Below are 24,120 nucleotides of genomic sequence, written 5' to 3'. Positions count from 1 at the left end.
AAAGAAAAGAAAGAACTCAAAAACACGTTTTGCTTTGAGTCTAAAACTTTCAAAAATTTGTATTAAGGTAGTATTGGACACATTTCCACATTTTAGAAAATTGAGTAGAAAAAATTATAAAGTAAAATATTCTTCCACGCACTTTTTCAACTTTATAAAAGATAACCGTATCCACCATACAAAGTACAGCAACCAAAATTCCATTAGGCCTAGGGTTAGGGTTTGTGAGATGGGCGACCGTACAAGCTCTGCTGTGACTAAGCCAATATGGATGAAGCAAGCGGAAGAGGCAAAGATCAAGAGCGAGGCTGAAAAAGCCGCCGCCGCCAAAGCTGCCTTCGAAGCCACATTCAAGGATGCCGCCTCCGCCTCCGCTCCTGCGGTGGCCGACTCCTCCTCTTCTGACAGTGACGACGCTGAAGAAGACGCCGAGAGTCGCCTCGCCAGCAAGCCCATCGGCCCCGTCGACCCCTCCAAATGCACGGCTGCCGGCGCTGGAATTGCGGGCGGGGCCGCCTGTTCGGCTTCGTCGTTCGTCGTCGTGACCAAGGATTCCGATGGCAGAAAGGTTCCCAATGGTGGCGCTCAGATTAGGGTTAGGGTTTCGCCTGGAGTGGGCGTCGGCGGATCGGACCAGGAGGGCATCATCAAGGACCAAGGCGATGGCAGCTACACTGTCACATATGTAGTGTCCAAGAGAGGGAATTATATGGTACACGTTGAGTGTAACGGCAAGCCCATTATGGGTAGTCCCTTTCCAGTTTTCTTCAGTGCAGGTTCACAAATTCTCCCCTTTATTGATAATTACACTTGGGCAGATGTTTAAATCAACATATAGGTTACTTCTTTATTAATTGCTGGGCCAATGTGTGCATGTTTGAGTAATATATATCCTGATTTTCTGGAGTTTATTTCATCATCTTTTGAATAATCGAATGCATAATGATTCAATGCTAATTCATGAATTGTTGGGGAACTTCTTGCTGTTTCAGATTGAACACATGATCCAATTTCTTTATTTATTTTATTTTTATTTTTTATTATATTTTTTTTAATGTTGATTTTATTTAATTTGCGGATTAGTTGTGAAACTAGTTGCTTTATATTTAGTTTTTGAATGAGGCCTACTTTTGTATATGGATAATTCATAGCCTGATTATGTGTGTAGCTCGATATTTGTCAATGATTGAATGTTGATTTGATGATAATACACGTCTGAATGCATAAAATTTTCCTTATATATATATATATATATATATTATTTTTTGTAATATTGATTTCACTGTGAGTCTCAAATTAGTTGTGAAACTAGTAGCTGTTTATTCAATGTTGCCATGAATTGTTAGATTAATATGCAAATGGATAATGCATAATGTGATTTTCTTTGTCTAATTCATTATTTTGTGAATGCTTAAATGCAGATTATCTGATTTTGTATGAAGTGTTTTTTTTTGATAGGCAAATGAAAAGAAATTTATAAAAAGTGCCAAAAAAAAGCATACTGAATTACACAGATTGTATACAATAGGCGCCAAATGGCACAACCTAAAAGATAGAAGGCACAAAAAAAAAAAAAAATCGTACTCTTAGCAAGACCCCAACCAATCTACAGCGTTGAACAAAGACAAAACCTCCTTTTATTAGCAATTTCACCCATGAGAAAAGATTACAAAGGAAAGATTTTTGCAAAGAAAGATCCATTTGCTTCACATTAGCTAAAGACCTTTGGTTTCATTCTTTCCATACTATCCAAAAAAATGCATTAAGGGAATTGCTCTCCAAACCTTCTCACACCTTTGCCCACAAAGGATTAATGCCAAGATAAATCTCTCTGACTATGAAATGTTGGGCCCAATATACACCAAACAAAGCAAAGAGGAGCTGCCACAACTCCCTTGTCTTGCAGCAATGGAGGAGAATATGATCAATGTTTTCTTTTTCAACTTTACACAGAAAACTTCCATTAGCAAGGGATTACCCCTTTCCTTTGAAGTTAGATGAGGGTCGACACCTCTTTCCAACTAGCTTCCCATGTGAAAAAACTTGCTTTAGATGGAACCTACAAGTTCCAAATAATACCCGCTGGGAAAAGCATTGACCCTCCTGGTTCCAAAATGGTGTATAAGGTCTTGATAGAAAACTTATCCCTCCTTGAGTCTAACCACACCACTTTGTCCTCCTTCTCATTGCTAACTGCCATTACTTGCAACCTAGTGTTCACCTCCCAATCATTCAAAGATCTAGAAAAACAAATGTTATAATGTCCCCTCTTCCCTAAATGATCCCGAACATTTGTTACCCAAGCATCCTTTGAAACTTTTAAGGCATATAAAGAAGGGAAGGATATACAAAAAGGCTCATCCCCACACAACCTACTCGTACAAAACACCCTCCTTCCATTTCCCAAGGAGAATAAAGCTCTACTATAAAAAGTGCTCCCATTCTTTATAACAACTTTCACCATACCTGTTTGTTACTTCTCGAGATTTCCATCCTGCTTCTTCCCTAGAGTTTCCTTCTATAATATGCTTTCATAAAGCTTCCATCTCATTTGCATAATACCAACTTCACTTGCATAATAGAGCTTTATTATTCAAAAAAAGGCGTCTAATGCCTAAACCACCTTTACTTTATCCAAGCTCACAATTGGCTACTTCATAAGTACAACTTATTTTCCAAACCCCCACCACCCAAAAGGGAATCCCTTTGAATTCTCTCAAGTTCAAAGTGTTAATTCTATGATAATTCATGGATTAATTGTGAAATTTCTTGTTGTTTGTAAACAATTCTTAATTGAATGCTGATAATAATTTGCTATAGTGTTCATTTCATTTTTTTTATCAAAAAAAAAAAAAGTTCATTTTCTATGTGCATATAGATAGAACATTACCTCATTTTCTCATGTGGTTCATCAGTTTGTGAATGAATGCAAATGGTCCAGTTTTCTCTAGTCCATGTCTGGTTGATGGGAATGGATTCTTTTTCAAGTATTGGTTTAATGATAATTTATGGATTAGGTGTGAAACTACTTGCTGTTATAAACAACTTTGCAATGAAAAAAAAATGCTTTTGTGTCCTTTTTGTTGGGAAATAAGAAATCTTCTTATTCTCTCATTGAAAAATTATTATAGATATATGTATACATCTTTGAGACTTGTAAAGTAAATGGAAACTAAATAAGATAATTGACCTACTCCTAAATTTTTTCCTACAAATCCTCCTACAAAGCCTTTAAACTACAACTTCCCTACTTTACATAGTCAATTAATTTAAATATGCACAAATTAGGAATAAATCACATAAACTCCATAAAATCAAGAGTTGCACAAAATGGCAAAACAAGAGTTGCACAACCTACCAAATGTTAATGTTTTACCAACGTGATAGGGGGATGAAGAATGAGGAGAGGAAAGTGTTGGTTTGGTGTGGACTTGAAGATGTTTGAAATCTCTGTTGAAGAGGTCAAAGGAAAGTTGTTAGGAAAGATCTTGGAAAGGGGTAGAGGTTGTTCTAGTTGGATTAGACTTGGTGAGCTAAGTCTCTCTCATCTTTTGGATGAAGTGGAGTCTTGCAGCTGGGGTGATGGAGGGAAGCCTTTAAGCAAGCATTGGTTGGAAGGTGGGGGAGTTTATAGAGTGGAATGTCGTTGTAATGATGTTGGAAAGTTCATCCTTTGTTTGATGCGCTCTGAGGAGGCGAAGAGGTTTGTATTGGTTTTCTTGGAAGGGAAAGGTCTTCCTGGGGGTTGGGGCATTTTGGTTGGGAACTTCAAAGCTTAATAGTAACACAGGTTAGTAGAAGTGCTTTGTTGGGTGTATGCTAGTCAAAAGAGAGATCCTTGTTAGGGGTTTTCTCTACGAGTTGCAAACAAGGCGAAGATAGGTTTAGAAACTCTGGGAGAGGCAGTGTGGTTTAAAGTGGGGGAAAAGGAGGCTAGTACTAAAAAGGAATCCTTGAAGAGTTGTCTAGTGGGATGGTGGGGGGATTCTTCTGTCTTGGTGCCAAAGTTGTAGATTTTGAGGAAACGGGCAGTTCGCAGCTAGCACTTAAAAGGGGGTGTTGATTTATTTCTGTTAGGGGGAGCTCTTATCCTTTTCAAATTTGATCCTTTTGAAGATGCAGAGGAGGTGATGGTTAGAGGTTTTAGGAGGTTTGCGAACAAAAGTCTATCTTTGGAGGGATGGGCGCTAGAGGTGGGGTGCTCTTGAAGAGAAATACACGCAAAGGAGGTTTGGGTTAGGCTAGTAGGGCTTTCTTTGCATTTGTGTAGCATGGAGTTATTCAAATAGCTAGGGGATTATTGTGGGGGTTGTGTTGTAGTGAACAAAGACTGCAAGGCATCAAAATCTCCAATGGGCAAGAGTTCTTGTGAGTTCAGGTGGTAAGAAGCTTCTTGGTTCTCTTCAAGTGGTGCTGGGTGCTACATGGTTCAGTTGTGGTGGGAGGCCTCGCTTGGTTATCTCAGGTTGAAGCCATAAAAGGTGAGAAGCATCAAGAGGTTAGGGTGGAAGAAGAAGGTGGTGGTGTTACACGTGCTTCAAAGGGTGTGAGTGAGAAAGTTTGGTCTGACTGTAGAGGTCCAAAGAGCGTGTTGAGCTTGGGGGCCTTTAGGGGTATGATAGCTATGAAAGCTGGTGGCTTTGGAAAGGCTACATCTCTAGGCCTGGGTGATAGTGGGGGTGGGCTTGGACACATCGGTTCAGTGTGCAATGGGTGCAAGCCTTTGGATCTTGGGCTTTTGAAGGATGCCCATTACAAGCTAGATAAAGAAGCATCTTTGGGCTAGGGCCATATCGATCTAAGGAAGGATGGTATAGTCACCAACCCGCTAGTCCATGAGGTTTGTGTATTGGGCCTGACCCAATTTTCTAATTCAAGGGAATTGAACAGCGTGTTGAGCTTGGGGGCCTTTAGGGGTATGATAGCTATGAAAGCTGGTGGCTTTGGAAAGGCTACATCTCTAGGCCTGGGTGATAGTGGGGGTGGGCTTGGCCACATCGGTTCAGTGTGCAATGGGTGCAAGCCTTTGGATCTTGAGCTTTTGAAGGATGCCCATTACAAGCTAGATAAAGAAGCATCTTTGGGCTAGGGCCGTATCGATCTAAGGAAGGATGGTATAGTCACCAACCCGCTAGTCCATGAGGTTTGTGTATTGGGCCTGACCCAATTTTCTAATTCAAGGGAATTGAACAGCAGATTAAGGGAGGTGAGTTGGGCCTTTTCTGGTTCTGAGGGACTTGAGGGTTTGTTAAGTATCTCATACTTGGAAGGAGATTGCAACGTAGGGCTGTGAGAAGGATTCCCTGCGTAGTAAGAAAGTTCAAAAAGCCATGTCTCTAGATTTGGGGGTTGTCTTCAATTTTTTTTTTCTATGACACTAGGTTGGGTTGCAGCGACAATTCCTAGTCTCTTCTAGTTTGCCATTCTCTGCACCCAGAGGAGAGAGCGCCTTCTGCTGACACTGCACTTTTATTTGAAGTGGAAGGGTTTTTTTGTAAGCCTTTGTCTCTATTTGGTCTATTTGGGGGAGAGTCTTCTTCTTCAATTTCTTCTTTCTCCAAAGATGATGGCTTTTCTTTGGGTAGAACCAAAAGCTTGGTTCCTTGGAGGGAACAGGGCGTAGGTCTTTTGTCAGAGGGCAAGGGCGATGTTTATAGGCCCTTGTGTGTGATTTCTGGCAAGGGGTTGGTGGTGGAATCCCCAAAGATTCAACTTAAGGATACCAAGAAGGTGAATCCCAAAGTGTGCAATGATGAAGGGGAATTGGATTTTGGGAGTCCTAATAGGCGTTTGTTGGCAATAGGGAGCTTCTCCAATCCTTCTTTTTAGAAATTTATCTATTTTAGCAAGTTTGTGGGGTTGTCAATGGATGGCCATGAGAAGGAAATTGTTTCCCTGCTGAGAAAGATAGAAATTGGAAATGGTTGCAAAGTTTTGGTTGTGAAGAGAAGACCATCCTCCATGCCTCATGTTAGGGAGCTTCGTAATTTGGAATGCTTGGTCAGTTATTGCAATTCAAACAAAAAAAAGAAAAAAAAAAGGAGCTGGAGCAGTGGGTGGGGGATGGTTTGTAAGTGATACTGTACATTGTGTTTTTGGGGTTGTTGGTGGGTGGCTTAGAGGCTAGGTGACCGTCTTTGCTCAGATTTGGGGTTTTGCAGAAGATGTGAAGGGTTGCTGCTCCTGTGCCCGGTCTTTAGGTAAGGGTTGTGGGGTTGTGGAATCTTTTGTATTTACTAGAGGGCAAAGGGGGGTAGTTTTAGGAGTGGGAAGTTGCTAGGTCTGGGATTTTATGTTTTTCTAGGCTTTAGGATGAAGCCTTTTGCTTCGAGTGTTGGTTTATTGTTTCTAGTTCCCTCTGCTTGTTTTCGGCTGCTACCTGTATGCTCTGTGTATTTTGTGCTCATTTTTCAAGTGCTTTTTATATATTTGTTTTATTTACTTAGCAAAAAAAAAAAAAAAAGAAGTTTCCATAAAATCAGGAATCAAATTATTTGATTTTGACAACTCCAAGATGCACGGTAAACTGTAGGTTGACACAAGTGTTTAATTCAAATTATTTTTGGTTCTGACAAATTTTTAAATGCAGGTACTGCTAGTGGAGGATTGTTGGGTTTGGCTCCTGCATCTACTTTTCCTAATCTAGTTAACCAGACAATGCCCAATATGCCAAATTATTCAGGGTCTGTTTCGGGGGCATTCCCCGGATTACTTGGAATGATTCCAGGCATTGTTCCTGGTGCTTCAGGAGGAGCAGTTTTACCTGGGATTGGAGCATCCCTTGGTGAAGTTTGTCGAGAGTACCTTAATGGACGTTGTGCCAAAACTGATTGCAAGTTTAATCACCCACCTCACAATTTGCTGATGACTGCATTAGCTGCAACCACCACCATGGGAACCCTCAGTCAAGTTCCGATGGCTCCTTCTGCAGCTGCAATGGCTGCTGCTCAGGCAATTGTTGCTGCCCAAGCCCTTCAAGCTCATGCTGCTCAGGTTCAAGCACAAGCCCAGTCAGCCAAAGACTCAGCTGGTATCCCTTCTCTTGTTGCACTGTGTAATTTTTTTTATTCAATGGTTTATTCTTGGAAAGCAGTTTTATTTTGTTTCATTTTTAAATTCCGCTTTAACTGTTTCCTGTATGATTCCGTGTTGCTCTTCTTATCAGGCTCTCCAGATAAAGTGGGGAAGGCTGATGCTCTTAAAAAAACACTACAAGTCAGCAATCTCAGCCCCCTTCTAACTGTGGAACAGTTGAAACAGCTTTTTAGTTTCTGTGGCACAGTTGTCGAATGTAGCATCACTGATTCAAAGCATTTTGCATATATAGAATACTCAAAACCAGAAGAAGCAACTGCTGCTTTGGCATTGAACAATATGGATGTTGGAGGTCGCCCATTAAATGTTGAGATGGCAAAGTCACTCCCTCCAAAACCAGCTATATTAAATTCTCCACTGGCTTCACCTTCTCTGCCCATGGTAATGCAGCAAGCAGTTGCCATGCAACAGATGCAATTTCAGCAGGCTCTGCTTATGCAACAAACAATGACTGCACAGCAGGCAGCTAATCGAGCTGCAACCATGAAGTCAGCAACAGAATTAGCATCAGCTAGAGCTGCAGAAATAAGTAAAAAGCTAAAAGCTGATGGATTTGTAGAGGAAGAGAAGGAAGAAAAGGAAGAAAATAAAAAATCTAGGTATGTTTTTGTATCAATTGCCTCCAAAAATGTCTTAACTAATAACTAATTTATATCTGAACTCTTACAGAGAATTTTTTTTTATTCCATGTGATATGCATCACTAAAATCAAGCCCAATCCAATCTTGACCACAATCAAAGGTTTTAGCAAGCTATCCAAATAATAAACCATTGGTGCAGTGTGGCTTGTTTCTAGTCCTATTTGTGGTTATGAGAGCACCATGATTTAGGATGCATTGGCTTGGCTTTAGGAGTTGAAATGGAAGAATGATAAGATTGTGAGGAGGTAAATCAAATTAGTTCCCTATTCCCTTGGTAATGCAGGATTTAAGGATGATCAAGTTAGGATGTAAGTCAAATTAGGTTCTTATTCCCTTGGTAATGCAGGATTTTAAGAGCCTATTTTGGAATTGTTGTTAAAATACAGAAAACTGTTTTCCACACTTGAAAACACGTTTGGTAATTTTTTGACAGAAAATAGTTTTATAAAACTTGTTCTGAACTTCTGAGGACATATTTTAGTTGTTTTTTGGAGATTGTTTTAAAAAATAATTGTACAAATATGGAGAATGATTAAAAATACAACATTTATTTTTAAGAAATATTTAGAAACACTAAAAATAATGAGAGCATTCCCAATTATCAAACAAGCTTTTGTTCTTGAGAACATCAGAGAACAATTTTTGAAAATTGACCTAAAAAACTGTTATTTGAGAATTGTTTTCAAAAACTTTCCCAAACAAGCTCTTAGATTTCCTGCACCATAGAATATTTTCCTTTGTTGTATAATGAGATGCAAGATCAAATAAAAGAAAAGAAAAGAAAAGAAAAGAAAAGATAGGTCTTTGATAATCACATCAAGGTTTGTGGACAATTACACCAAGGGGTTCTAAGCAATCTCACATAGGGAAGACAATCACACTTTAAAGTGCTAGAAGGTAATGAAGATTAGGAATTTAATTTAAATAATTGAATATTGATATGGATTTTATTAAGGATTTGAATGCTTAAATTTAGAGATTGTTTCTATTTATTAAAGTCAATTGAAAGATTGATTTGAAATGCTTGTGAGATATAAGGATTTATTTGAGTTATTGGTCAGGGATATTTTTCTTTTGAGAAGATAGGAAGATTAGGAATTTAATTTAGAATTTTAATAACTAAATAAATTTTAAATAATTAAATATTAGTATTAATCTCAATTAATTAAAAGTTAAGTGAATATTAATAAGAAATCTTTTAAGGTTTGAGAGTTTATAAGATGTAGGAGATTATGCTTCTTAAAGATTTGGAAGATGAAGAAAAATTAAGAAGAATAAGTGATAAAACATTTGATTGGGAGATGATGCATTTAATTTAATTCTTTAGTGATTAATTATGGAATTAATTTGGATTAATTAAAAATAATTAAATGATTAATTTCAAATTAACTTAGGATACTAAATTGAAGTCATTTCTGAATCTTTAGCTTAAGAGATAGTTGGTATTAATATGTATATATATATATATTAATTTTTGAATGATATGAGCAGCTTGCATCATCAATTTAACTGCTTACATCAACAATTTGACAGCACTTTAATGACAAATGCGGGTCATGTTGTTTGACCTAAAGCCCAAGGGTCAAGTGTAATTTTTCAAAATAGAGGGGTGGTCCATGTGTTATGTCTTAACCTCAAGGGAGCTTGGTGTAATTTCCCCAAAACAAAATCCTTATAGATAAGATAATATCACCAATAAGGAATTGCTTGCACCATAGCGTAAATCTCTCGTTTATAAGTTGAATAACATTATTTTGCATCATTTAGTTTCCTAGTAGAGAATACAATCAGATTCCCCTCTTAGCTGAGAGCACCTCCAATTCCCACATTAGAAGTGCCTGTTAACACTTCAAAAACTTTAGAGAAATCCCATAGGTTTTCGTGAGTGCTTCTGTCATACTTTCTTTCACTTCTTCAAAAGGCTTTACTTCTTTTCATAGTTCAAGAAAACTTGCCTTTCTTAATACAATCAGTTATAGGGGCTGTAATTTCCCTCCTGTAGAAAGTAGCCAGGCTAGGGAAATTGCAAGCTTTTTTGTAAATTTGTAGGTTTAGGCCATTCTAAAATGGCTTTTGCCTTTGAAGGATCAGGTTCCACCTACTTAGATGATATAAAAAAGCCCAAAAATATAACAATAGGAATCATTAATGAACACCGTTTCAAGTTTATGTACAGTTTTTCCTGACAAATTACTGGCATTACTTCTTGAAAGTGTGAAATGTAACCCTCTTTCCTTGCGTACAAAACAATGGTCTTTATTGTACATTTGTTGATTATTTCAATAAGCATAGCCTCTAATTTCAATGGCCAAAACCCATTTTCTACGTAATTGCTAGCAACAAATCCTAATTTACATGATTATAGGCCTTCTCGAGGTTGAGTTTGCATAAAACACTTAGAGAAGTTATTCAACCTTGAATTGATGACTTCATTTTCAATAAGTATAGCCTCTAAAATTTGCTACCCTTTACAAAGGTGTTTTGAGAATTGGAGGCCACTCTATATAGAAGGGATTGATTTTCAGCCCTCTGACTGGGTTTCTGGTTCTCCTAAGTATTTTCAAATGTAAACTAATGTCTTTCTATTGCTGCAAACTAAGATGAGTGAACCTTCGAGAGGTGGAAGAAGTTGGTTTGCGGTGGAGGCTAAATCCTTTGAGATCCTAGTTGAGGATGTAGGAGGGAAGTTGAGAGGATGCATTTGGGAGAGAAGTAGAGGTGTTTCCTCTTGGGTCAGGTTTGGGGAAGCAAGCTTATGATGCTTGCTGGATGGAGTTCAGTCTTGCTGCAAGGAGGATGGAAACAGAAGGTGGATCATTGTTTGGGAGGAGGGGGGAAGTACAGGTTGGAGTGTTGCTCAAACAAGGCAGGCAGGTTTCTTCTCTGCTCTGTGCGTGATCTGGAAGGAAAAAAGATACTGTGTTATTTTCCCAGAAGGGAAGGGGTTGATTGGAGGTTGGAACACTCTGGCGGATAGTTGTGAGGTCTTGGAGTGACTCCTTCAGTTGGGATAAAGGGATCCATTTCCCCAGAAGCTTCTTTGAAAGAGAAGGGGCCGGTTTCAAGGACGTTTGCAGAGGTTACAAAGCCGAAGCCAAACAGGATAGGAGACTTAGTCTGGTTGGAACTGGGGACGAGGGAGCTGCAAGGAGGTTGGAACTGCTGGAATGTTGTTTGGTAGGCTGGTGGGATGATCCGTCGGTCCCTTTTCTAAAGCTGGATTTTTTGAGGAAGTGGGCGCTTCACCGGTTTTTGAAGGGGAGTTTGAGTATTGCTGTTTTGGGTGGAGGCTTGTTGATATTTGAGTTTGAATCTAGATTAGAGGCTGAAAGGGTCCTTGGTAGAGGCAAAAGGAGGTTCAAGGAGAATTTATTGTTTTTGGAAAAATGGAGTTCAAACCTAGGGTGTTTCAACAAGGGAGATAATGCAAAGGAGGCTTGGGTGAGGGTGGTAGGTCTATCACTTCACGTGGAGTCATGAGGTGTTTAGAAAAATTGGATCGTTTTCTAGTGTTGAATGATTGGGAGGCCATTTTAGTGGGGTTGTGTGGACCACTTTATCTAGACCAATTTCTGATCACTTTCCCATTTTGTTAGATGGGGGAGTGGTCCTGTGCAGTTCGTTTCGAAAATGTGTAGTTGAAGGAGAAGGGGTTTAAAGAGTTGCTGAAAAGTTGGTGGTGGGGTTTTATTTTCAGCGGCTCCTTCAACTTTATTTTGGCAGAAAAGTTGAAGACTCTAAAGTCTAATTTAAAAACTTGGAACAAAGATGTGATTGGGAAGGTTGGGGTTAATAAGAATTTGGCTCTACATAAAGTGTCTTTCTGGAATGAATAAGAGAATTCGAGAATTTTATCAATGGAGGAAGTGAAGGCTAGGGAGGAATACAAGAAATGGGGCCTTATGGAGGAAATCTTATGGAGACAAAAATCTAGAGAAGTTTGGTTGTGGGAGGGAGATAGGAATACGAGTTTTTTTTCCATAGGATGACAAATTCTCATTGAAGGAGTAATTGCTTATCCAAGATCAAAATCAATGGGACTTGGTTTTTAGAATAGCAAGAGATTTAGGGGGTTGTGGTTAGTGCATTCCAGAATTTGTTGATGGAACCTGATGACTGGAGACCATGTTTTGATGGGCTGGAGTTTGGAGGATTTGGGGGAGAGGAAGTTGCGGGGCTGGAGGTGGCATTCATTGTGGGAGAGGTTTTTTTTGCCCTTTCTGAGCTAAGTGGGGACAAAGCGCCTGGTCTGCATGGATTTTTCTTAGTGTTCTGGTAGTTTAGTTGGGATTTTGGGAAGGACGAGGTTATGGGCTTCTTCAAAGAATTCCACGAGCAAGGAAGATTTGTAAGAAGTTTGAATGCTACATTCTTGGTGTTAGTTCCAAAGAAAAAGGAAGGGGGGTGGGGAAGGATCTTAAAGATTTCATACCTATTAGCTTAGTGGGAGGTTTGTACAAGCTGTTGGCAAAAGTGCTAGCTAATAGAATTAAGAAGGTGGTGTCTTCACCCCAAAATGCTTTCATAAAAGGAAGACAAATTCTTGATGCGACTTTGATTGCCAATAAGGCTATTGATTCTTTACTAAAAGGCAACGAGTGTGGTGTGCTATGTAAGCTTGACATAGAGAAGGCTTATGATCACTTAAACTGGAAGTTGGGCTTTGGTGAAAAATGGACAAATTGGATCTAGGGGTGCATTTCTACTGTGAGGCTCTCTGTTTTGATAAATGTCACTTCATCAGGTTTCTTCCACAATTCTAGGGGTTCGAGGCAAGGGGACCTTCTTTCACTCCATCTTTTTGTGATTGTGATGGAGGCGTTAAGTAGCCTCATCAATAGAGCGGTTAAAAGGGGCTTTTTGTTTGGCTATAGGGTGAAGGGGTCCAAATTTTGCATTTGCTGTTTGCTGACGACATGCTTGTGTTTTGTGAGGCTTTTGAGGATCATATGGCTTATCTAAATTGGCTGTTAATGTGGTTTGAAGCTATCTCAAGGTTGAAAATCAATTTGGATAAAAGTGAGATTATACCAGTAGGAATGGTGGAGAATCTAGAGGTTTTGGCCCTTGAGCTTGGTTGTAAGGTGGGAGAGCTTCCTTCCTCTTGTTTGGGGCTTCCTTTGGGTGCTTTGCATAATTTTGTGGCAGTTTGGGATGGGGTGGAGAGGTTTCGTAAAAGACTAGCTTTGTGGAAAAGATATTTTATCTCTAAGGGAGAGAGAATCACTTTTATTCGGAGTACATTGTCTAGCATGCCTATTTATAACATGTCTTTGTTCCATATGCCAAGAGTGGTTAGATTGAGGTTAGAGAAGATCCAGAGGAACTTTCTTTGGGGGGGAGCTTTAGAAAGGAAGCCTCACCTAGTAAAGTGGGTGGTGGTTTGTTCAGACAAAAGAAAGGGTGGATTGGGTGATAGATGTCTTTCTACACTCAATATGGCCCTTTTGTGCAAATGGAGTTGGTGTTATGCGTTTGAAAGCGAGGCCTTTTGGGAGCAAGTTATTGGTAGGAAGTTCAGGGTAGAAAAAGGGGGGTGGAGTACTTGAGCAATTAGGGAGGGGTATGGTGTGGGTTTGTGGAAGGAAATTTCGAAGGAAGGATTTTTTTTAGTAACAAAATTGGGTTCTCAATGGGTAATGGAAGAAGAGTGAGATTTTGGAAGGATGAGTGGTGTGGTGATGTTGCTTTGTGTGATTCTTTTCCTTCTTTATATGCCTTGGCAAAATCTAAAGAGGTTTGGGTGGCGGAGGTATGGGATTCATCGAGTGAGGTTGGGGGATGGAATCTTCGTTTTTCAAGACCTTTCAATGATTGGGAGGTGGATTTGGTAGAGCGATTCCTTTCGACAATTCAAGGAAAGAGGGTGTTTGTGGATTTGGAGGATAGGACGCTATGGAAGGAGACTAAAAGTGGGAGTTTTCTGTTAAGTTTCTTTATGATGCTTTGGAGACAAGGAATGCAACCCCTTTTATGTGGAACATCATATGGAACCCATGAGTGTCTTTCAAAGTGCGCTTTTTTAGCTTGGGAAGCATCATGTGGTAAGGTCTTAACATTGGATCAGTTAAAGAGGAGGGGGTGGACTCTAGCCAATAGATGTTTCCTATGCCTTGTTGAAGAAGAGTATATGGACCATGTCCTAATTCATTGCTCCAAGGCTAAGGTTTTGTGGGAGTTAATTTTTGCTCTCTTTGGGGTGTCGTGGGTTCTTCCTTTGTCGGTTAAAGAGACTCTTCTTGGTTGGAATGGTTCCTTTGTGGGCAAGAAGCATCAAAAAGTGTGGAAGGCAGCCCCTTTATGTCTCTTTTGGACAGCTTGGAAAGAAAGAAACAAGATTGCTTTTGAAAGTGGGTAGTTTTCGGTTCAAAGATTGAAAAATTCTTTTGTTTGTAATTATTGGTCTTGGGCTAAGTTGTTCATAGATGTAGGTCCATTATCATTGATCGACTTTTTTGATTGGTTGGGTTCTAAATGAGGGTGGGTAAGTTTTTGTAACCCCTCTTCTTCTTCACTTTCGCCTCGAGGCACCTCTTGTATACTCCCGCTATGCTTTGGGTTGTCTTTTGGGCGCCTTTTTCTCTTTATATATAATAGACTTTTGTCTTTTACTTATATATATATATATAATATATATATATATATATATATATATATATAAAATTGGAGACCACTCTACCCACCACTTTCTTAAGCCTATTTGCCAACACCTTTGCTAATAAATTGAAGAGGTCCCTCATCAAACTCAAGAGCCAAAAATCCTTCAAATATTCTACTTCGCCTTTTTTTAGAGATTAAGACCAAGAAAGGGATGGTAAAACTTCTTTGAGAAAACCTTGATTAAAGAATTTCCCAAAGAATGCCAACACTTCACTCTTCATGAAGTCCTAGCAATGTGGCCTAGAAGTTGTAGTAAACTTGTTTGGTCCTAAGGCTTTATCTTAGCTTAAAGCTAAAAGGGTAGAGAAAATTCCTCTTTTGAAAAAGGCATCTACAAGTTCCTAGTTTCCTCCCTCCTCATGGAGTGTAATACAAGATCTCCAAAATCCCGAGTTGGCAAGAAGACTAGGATTTTTGAGGATACTTGGAGGACGCTGAAGTTGATGTGGGATTCTCTTTGGTTTTATGTTTCTTTAGAAACCTCCTCCTTCATCTCTTTCCTCCAAATAGCAAAACACCATTCACTCTGATTCTAGTGAAGTTTCTTCTCCTATGTGCATTTGCTATCTTATGGAAGTAGTTTGTATTTTTATCTCCTTTCTTCAACTATAACTCTCTTGAGTTCTATATCCAAGGAGGTCATCCACCTTTACCCACTTGTTATACTGTTCTATCCACTCTTTTAGCCTTAACCTCTTCCTCAACTAGAGTAGCTTCCCTCTCCTTAGCATCTTAGAACCTTATTTGATTGAAGCTTCCACTTTCATGGTTAAAACATTTTCAAACACCTCTCAGTTCCAAGCTTCTAAGTCCATCTCCAAGGTTTTCTATTTGGAAGCCAGATTATAGTTGAGAGATGCCTTGAACATATAGCCCACCCACCACTTTTGAATCAAGTCTCGGAAACACTCCACTTTAAGCCACATGTTCTCAAATCTAAAGGTAGTTTTCTCCCTCCTAACTCCCCCACCATCTAACAAGATGAGAGATACATTAGGGAACACATAAATGTATGTGCCTAGTTAGAATTTGGAGCTAAAGTTCGTCTCTAAAATTTCAAAAAAAAAATTATTTTTGTGGATTTTGTGATGAAAGTATGCATTAAACTCATATTTTGTTAAATTGAATTTTCAAAACTCAAGGGTTCAATATTTGCAAATGATTAGAGATAGTGTAGCTCTTCAAATCTATAAAATTTCATGAAATTGATTAAATATTACTCTATACTTCAGACATTTATATATACATGTATGTTTCTTTCTCTATTATTTTTCAATATGTTAAAAAAAAAAAACTTACAATAAATGATATAGGAAATAGGAAAATGATACACAATACGTTTTATGAGTTAACAACAATAATATCAAACCTAGATTAAATTGCAAAAAGGCATATTGGGAAGTATTAATGCCGATGTGCAGTCTTATTTATCTTTAATCCCATATATTTCTTTTTCGTTTTTAAGATCTCAGTAAGAATGATCACCAAGATTAAGAGATTACAATGGGATTTTTTGTGGTGAGGATATGGGGAAAGCTAGAGAGACCACCTTGTGGATGGGATTATGCCTGCAAACTGAAAAGAGATGAAGGTTTGGGGTTAGATAGGACCTCCTTCAGATGGTGCCCTTTTAAGGAAGTGGTTATGGATTTTTCATAGGTAGAGCAACCCTTTATGACCTGGGATCATGTTTATGGGTCTCACTGCAATGGCTGAAATGCCAACACTATGGTTAAGTGATTGCATCGTTGTCCTTGGAAGACTATTGCTCAAGTTTCCATGATTTTTGTAATTTTGCTCATTTCTCTATAGCAGATCATACAAAAATGTTGTATGGGAATATTTATAGTTGGGTGATTGATTTCTTTCAATTTCCAAATCTTTTTAGAGTTTGAAGGACTAGAGGCTGTCTTGTTTCTTTTGTCTTAGTTCCTTTCTCTACCTTTTCATCTTGGAATTTCAATTTCTGTGGAAACCATTTCAATCTAGAGATTGAGGTAGTAATAATATTTTTGTCGTCCTTGTTACATGTGGATCTTTTACCTAACTTCCTAGTTGTGAGGTTCTAGTAGCTTTTAGGACTTTTCTTAGTGAGTTCCTTTTTTAGTGCTTTTACAATTTCTCCCACCTTGACCCCTCTTGATCTTGCTAAAGTCACTTGGAATTCAAAAGCTTGACCTAAGGTTAGTACTTCTGCATAGCTTGTGGCTAATAAGAGGGTTAATACTAGCAATCCAATGTGACAAAAGTATCAATCTGGATTAATGTTTTATGTGCTTTGAGGGTACTAAATTAGTTGGTCATTTCTTTTTTCATTACCCAAGTCTTGAGACTTGAGCATAAATTCTTCGGTCTTGCCAAGTTTATTGTCTCCTTTGTCAGGGGCTATCACTATAAACATAAAGGGTGAGTTTTCTAGGGAGTGGCTATCCTATCTTTGATATGGTTTTTTATGGCAGGAGATAAATGCTAGGATCTTTGGGGACAGATGGAGATCTGTTAAGGCTATTTCGGATTTGTTTCATTTCTCCTCAATTTTGGCCTTTATCACTTAACCTTTTGTTGGTACTCCTTTCAGTCTTTTATTGTTAGATTGGAAAAATGTGGCTACTCTTAAGATCACATCAGAAGACTATGCTTGATTAGCTACCACCTCCTGTAGGTTCAGAATATTAAATTTTTATGGTAATCCTGGTCAATCAGGTACAAAGGGCATGACCAGAGATTATTTAGGTATAGAACTGAGGGTTTATTCTAAACCTGTTGGAGAGGGCTTGACCATTGAGGTGAAAATATTAATTAAAATGGCATATTTAAGCCAATCAAAATAAATAAATAAATAAATTGGCATACTTACCCTCTTTCTAGATCACTTTCTTTCTACAACTGGTATGAGCTCTCAAATGCTTTTTCATTTTCTTCCTCTATCTCTCTCTACAGTTTCAGGGATTTTAATTTTTGATAAATTGTACACCAATTCTCCATAAGTTGTTCAAAATTTGTCCCACTGAATGATAGGTTTTCTATTTTCCAGCTGAGTGTTACATAAAATACTGAAAACTAAAGAAAATAATGAAAAGAAGGAAAAATTTAAACCTTGTAAGGCACAAGATTGCTTCTTGAAAAATTGAAGTATTTTAGATGAAACAATTTATATTGGATCCAGAAAAAGTCAAATTCAAGATCAGAGACAAACTGTTTGGTCCTGTTATCAATTTTTGGGACTATTCTCAGGATGCCATTTCATAGCCAGTCTAGTTGTTTACAAATATCTTTTTTTACATATCTTTTTCAAATGAGGCAAAATCAGTATTCAAATGATTTAAAACAATTGCAAAGATATACTGTCATTACCTTTTCTAGTAAAAAGCTGATACAAAGGTTGAAGTGCTTCAGAGGTATGGTTTGAGAGGTTATCTGTCTACTTTTATAGTTAAGGGCGGCAAAGTGCCACCACCCCCAGAGTTGATTAAAGTTTTCTGTAAGTTATCCCATTATCTATATCGGGATATGTCAGTAAATGTCTGATTTTAGAAAAATAAAATAAAATTACATCCATGTCCCCATGTCTTCATGTCTGCTAGTGAAGAATTACATTACATGTGATTGACTTGAAGAAACAGTTCAGGGAAAGAATCCAGGAGATTCACTTTTTTTTCAAATACAATAATGAAGTTTGTGACGACAATGGCAGAAAGCAAAGGAGATATGAAGTTTTAGAATTTATGATGGTGATGGTGGAAAGCAAGAATATCTGGTTATTTATTTTTAAGTTTTAAGTTTGAAAATAAAAAAGAAGAATTAAGCATGGGAGGAATTAGAAGAAAGGCAGGAAGGCCCAGCTTCTTTGTTAGATTTTATAGAATGGTTGGGCTCTTTTTCTTAAAGTGGGGTTGTAGCTACTGTAGCTGTTTTTTTTTTTGTTTTTCACTTGTATACTTCCTGTATATTGTGTTTGCCACTTTAATTTGGCACCCCTTGATATATTTATTAATATACATACTCTATTTGACAAAGAGATGGGAGGAATTAAAAGTTTATAGGAGTGGTAGTAAGTTGATTTTTAAATTCAAAGATCTGAAATGATTAAAGAGGCTACCAAGGTCAATATTGACAATGTGTGCTTGTGAGAGTTTTGAGATAATCTTAAAAAAAAAAGGCAAAAACCAGAAGGCGTGTGGGGTAAAGTTGGAAGACAGATATAGAGGGGGAGAGGGTGAGATTTCTTCAAGACTCTTAAGATGTTGCAGTGGGATGTTTGTAGTTTTATTTTGAGTTAACTGTTCATGGTAATGTCCAATGCTAAAGAGAGAGCTTCCTATGTGGACAGAACTTTTTGCTGTAGATAAATGTTTTCTTCCAACCTGCCATCCATGATTCCTTGAGCAATCAAAACTTAATTCTCTTCCCATTCCAACAATGAAACAAATGCTTGTGTACTACTATTACTATTACTGTCACTATACTACTGCTACTTCAAATTTTCTGGTGTGTCATTTGTGTGTTTGCCTTCTTTTGTGCCTTGTGCCTTGTGCCTTAGCCACAGAAGACATCGGTGACCTGAAACCTTCAATTTTTGACATCTGTGTAGTCATTTCATCCTAGGCTTGCTTCTGATCTCTCATGGTTGTTTGTGGTATTATTATGAATTTTTGAACTTTATTTGTTCCTTTTCTAATATATTCTAAAACACAAGGATATTTCTTTTCCATTTTTTCCCCTGAAAACTACAAAACATTACTGTGGATGCAAACCTCCAACCTTTGTTTGCTAAAAGTTTCCTATTGTCAAGGATGCTATAGAGCAATTTGTGACATTCAGTCTCGCCATTTTCTGGTTGCCTTAAGTTAAAAGGGTTTCAAAATTTTTATAAAGGAAGTTTCTCAGCTGGGTTGGGCTTATGATTTTTGTGTTCTTGAGAAAATTCTCTGTATGAAATTGTATGCTCATTTTAATGGCATGTATTTAATTTTGGCTTATCTAAATGGGCTGTAGAATTATAGAACTTTCCATGTTTGTTAAGTCTTATTTTTTTTTTTTCTCTGTTCTTGTTTAAATACTTCTAGTTTTGAGGATAGTCCAACTCTGCCTGAGTTATCTTTGTTTTGCAAGATTAACAAGGTTGGAGTGGATTGGATAGACTTCTGTATATTTAAAATGATGTAAATCTGCTTGAAAGAGGAAATTGTGTCTTCCACTGATAAATTACTCTTGTACACAGGTCGCCATCCATATCTCGTGCAAGGTCAAAATCCAGGTCAAAATCACCTCTCCACTACCGGCGACGGCGGAGATCTCGTTCTTTTTCACCTCCATCCCGGTACTCAAGAGACCACAGATCTAGATCACCATTTAGATCTCATCACTACTCAATTCATGACCATGGAAGCAGGTCATATAGAGACAATAAAGATGGCAGTGATAGATCTAGAAGGCGGGATTTGGATAGATCACATGATCATCATTTATCTAGCTCAAGGAGAAATAGGAGTAGGAGTCGAAGCCCTAGATCTAGAAAATCATATCGAGCTGATTCAGAATCACCAAAACGCCGTGTAGAGAGTTCATCACATAGAACCAGGAAATCATCTCGTGTTAGTCCAAAATCACCAAGACATCACAGGGGAAATAGGTCATCACCTAGAAATGATGATGACAACAAATCAAAACGGAGAAGGCGGTCCCGGTCAAAATCTGTGGAAGGTAAGCATTATTCTAATGAAAAAATAGATGAAAGACGAGATAAAAAATCAAAGCATCGTGACAGAAGGCGGTCCAGGTCAATATCAGCAGAGGGAAAGCATCATAAAGGAAGTGGGTCCTCCCCACGAAGTTTTGATGACAGCAAATCAAAGCATAGAAAGCGATCCAGGTCAAAATCTGCAGAAGGTAAGCGTGTTTTAAGTGACAAAACAGATGAAGGCAGAGATGAGAAATGGAAGCATCATGACAAGAGGCGTTCCAGGTCACGATCAGCAGAAGGTAAGTACTGTAGACTAAATAGGTTATCTCCTAAAAGTTCTGATGAAATCAGACCAAAACATAGAAGACATTCAAGGTCAAGATCTGCAGAATATAGGCGTTCAGATAATAAAGGAGATGAAAAATTAATGCATCACAAGGAACCAAAAGAACGTGAAGTCACCGAGGACTTGAAGGAACCAAGCAAACATAAGATGCCAAAAATAGAGGACATGGAGCTGGCCACAACAGGTAATGTTAAAAAAAGTGAAAAACTGATGATTTTCCAGACTACTTGTCTACCCACTGTTGCTTAACATGATTTTGTGTGGTGTACAGGAGTGGAAGACCAAGGTGGAGGTGAAAAATCAGCTGAGGTGGTTGGCAGAACTGGTTTCAGCGAGGGTCAGGGTTATGTCAATGATGACGGGAAGGATAAATCAGAAAACTTGATGATTGCAGATCCCCCTGCTTTGAATGTTCATATCACCAACACTGTGTCATCTGATGCAGATTTGAGTTATGGGGTCTTCAGGGCAGAAGATGTTAATCGAAACAAAGAAGATGTCAATGAATGGGACATCTATGAGAAGAGCTCTGGTCTTGTTTGAGGAGACGGTTGAGACCCTCCACTACAAATTTATCCAAGTTTGAGTTCTGAGCAATGAGTCCTGCTTCTGCAAAGAAGGGCTGCTTGCTTAGAAGATTGCTTAGTGCTTCTTTTGGTGCTCAGAATTTTCTGTAGGTTGGGGAACTTCATAAAATTGCATCTTGTGTTTGTTTATCTTGTGCAGGTTCATGGGGAACATATTGGAACTAGGGTGTCTGAGCTGATCTTAATATGGTGAAAAGTAATTCAGAAGTGTTACTGCCCCAAATCTGGTACCAACCATGCAATATTTGTACTACTGTTTCTATGATGTATGGTGGACTATAATCTCTTATCACTAGGTACTGAATTTCTTGAACAGAAGTGTTTTAAGGTTTGTTATGACAACACATGTCCTTGTTTTCCTTTAAGATAACATTCTGCTGTTGTTGTCAGAAGTTAGAACGATTTTTATGAAGCCTTGACATCCTTGATAAATTGTAGCATAGGAATTAAATCTTCAGTTATTGTGGGGATCTAAATAGGTTATTGAATAAATGTTGTATGTGCTGAAGATAAGCATGCTTGATTTGAAGGTGAATCTGCACCTTAGGTATGTTTAGCTTGAAAGTATTCCCTTGAATTGACTCGTGTCTTGGGCCTCATTTTGCTTATTCCTAGCATTTATGGTAGCCTTTCTTTGATTTGGCTATCTGGGCTCCATTTTATTTACCTTGATAGAATGGTGGGTAAATTCCAAACACGTGCAGGTTTTATATGGTGGCTTCTGTTGGAGGTTTCTCACATCAATTTGGCTGGGTTGATTTTCTCTGTTTGTAAATGAAGGTATGCAGTCACAGATTTATCAAAATCTATCATGGGGAGCTTACAGAAATTAGCTTCCCTACCAGGTCTTGAAATTTTTTGGTAGTTAGTGGTTTGGATGGAAACATTTCTTTGATTAAGCTTGTCGCATGTTTTAACTTACCAGTAGTTGTAACTTCTACTGATGTCTTCCAATCATTGTGGCTTACGATTTGCCCATCTCTCTCTCTTTCTCTCTCCCTCTCCTCTTTTTTCTTTTTCTTTTTCTTTCTTTTTTCTTCCCCCCAATTTCCTTTTCCTTCTCCTTAAATTGTCTTGATTAGGTAAGCTTGTTTTAAGGTCCAGTGAAATCAGATGTTGCTGGGATGCATAGCTTTGCAAATGCACTTTGTTGAATATGAGCAGATTGGCTGATTTACTGTACTTTTAGTTCATGATGAAATGCGAGTATTGAGTATAGCAGGTAATTTTATTTTGTGAAATTGCAAATTGAGTTGTGTTAGGCATGGAAACTCTTTAATTTTTTTTTTGTGGGACAGAAACATTATATTTGCCCTTTGAGATATGTAAGAATCAGTTATGGGTGATTCACTAGGTAGTATGATTAGTCTGTGATAACTTTGATTATAGTGAATCCTCACACGTTGATGGTGTCTTGAAATGGTAAGTGCACCTTTTTTATCGCCAAAATATTTGTGCCAATGCTAGTCAAATATTATCGCATCATTATGTTTTATCTTACTATTTGTATTATTTTTATTTTCTTTCTTTCTGGTGGAGGGGTTTTGGTTGGATGCAATGATCGTGTTGGATTGGTTTGTTTTGTTATCAGCTTTATTGCTGAGTAACTTAAATTTTAACTATACGTGCAGTGAGTTTATACTATTAGAATGCATGTATTGTGAGACTTTGTTGCATAGCAGCTACTGGGAATGGAACCTTAGCTAAGTGGCTTCAGTGAGGGAACAAATATATCCTGTGCCATGTATACTTTTTGCCTCATTTTTATTCATCTGTCCACTAGTGTACTACTTCATTGTTTAGTCTCTGAACCCAATCACTTTTTCCCCTCTCATTCTCGCTCTGTGAATGTGTACTTGTTTTCTTTTGTTTGATTTTTTTTTTTTCATTTTTTTGGGGGTCCTTTTTTTTTTTTTTTTTTTTTTTTTTCTGTTTCATGTTGTTAGGGTAAGCTATGGATATGATGAATTGAGAGGTGAAGCCCTTGATCTCAACAGCGGGCACAATGCACTTGCATGAAGTGTCAGCAAATTTTTGGTCCAAACTCTCTTCTGTAGTTGAAATGTGGAAGGTGAATGGAAAAGACACCAAGCTGAGGTGATTTTGCATCGATATTCCTTCCATTTTAAGTTCTCTCTTGTCTGCAGCTGCTGAATGTGGCTCATAGCTATATCCTGCACTTTTCCTGTTGCTCTTCACTACTCACTAGAGTACATTTATCCAGAATGTCACCACAACTAAAATACCCTCTTAGTTGAGATGGCATTAAATGAAATAATTTGTATTCCCCCCTGGTTCTGAAAGAGAATCGAGTTTGAGGGAGCGGTCTTGTTTGTTATGGAAAAAAACCTCACTGGGAGGTTGATCATTTAGTAGCAGTATTCGTCTTACTTTCCGATTTGAAAAATTGTTGGAGTGTTTGCAATTACAAACATTTGCTCTGACATGCTTATTTGGCTGCATATTGCAGTTGACAATGACGAAGCCAATACCTTGTCGTTTTTGGACCCTGAATGATGCATGAGCAAAGATAAAAAAATTTCACTTATGTTAATACTTTGGAGATGGAAGAAAGTTATCTTGTACCTACTCTGTTAACATTTGCTACCATCATCCATTCACATTCTTAAAATCAATTGATTATAAAACCTAATAAAATGCAAACTTATTTTATTAAAAACCAAATGGCAAAATTCTTTTTCTTAATAGTTGGAAACTTCAAATTACTTTTAAATTTAAGCAAATACATCTTTTTCCTTCTAATATTTATAGATAGGAAACAAATGTTTTTTTATTTATTATTATTTTTTTTAGTTTTATGGAAGAAGAATTTTAAAAATTTTCCTAAAAAAAGTACATCTAGGTGAAATGTTATTACATAATGATAAAAAAAAAATACAATAAAGTTCATATATAACATATAAGAATCTACATTCGGGTGCCCATGCAGGTCATTTAAGACTTTCCAAAGAATCAAACTAGGATGGAAATATTGGTTTTTATAAAAGTATTGATAGATTTTATAGATATTAGAAAAAATATTGATAGAAATTTTGATAAAATATACAACTGGGAAGAAAATTGATTTAAAACTTATAGAAATATTAG

General features: G+C 37.8%; 1 protein-coding gene across 4 annotated transcripts; it reads left to right on the top strand.

Moving 5' to 3' along the window:
• The first annotated feature begins 184 nt into the window (after positions 1–184).
• Positions 185–23,456, top strand: LOC117913704. 4 transcript variants are annotated; one of them, XR_004651145.1, is made up of 8 exons: positions 185–776; positions 6,590–7,030; positions 7,166–7,694; positions 19,618–20,609; positions 20,697–21,239; positions 21,717–21,792; positions 22,095–22,234; positions 22,959–23,456. XR_004651145.1 is itself a non-coding variant. In XM_034828761.1 (5 exons), the coding sequence occupies exons 1-5, from the start codon at positions 230–232 to the stop codon at positions 20,966–20,968; spliced, it is 2,781 nt and encodes a 926-aa protein (XP_034684652.1). In that variant the 5' UTR covers positions 185–229; the 3' UTR covers positions 20,969–21,586. The 4 variants fall into 4 exon arrangements, 1 of the variants encoding a protein (XP_034684652.1); XR_004651144.1 differs by having other exon boundaries at positions 20,697–21,308; XR_004651143.1 differs by having other exon boundaries at positions 20,697–21,559; positions 22,959–23,410.
• Positions 23,457–24,120: the final 664 nt, after the last annotated feature.

The sequence above is a fragment of the Vitis riparia genome, chromosome 4 (assembly GCF_004353265.1).
Source record: "Vitis riparia cultivar Riparia Gloire de Montpellier isolate 1030 chromosome 4, EGFV_Vit.rip_1.0, whole genome shotgun sequence".
Lineage (NCBI taxonomy): Eukaryota > Viridiplantae > Streptophyta > Magnoliopsida > Vitales > Vitaceae > Vitis > Vitis riparia.
Note: the sequence above shows the minus strand (reverse complement) of the source record. Positions and strands in the feature narration are given on the sequence as shown.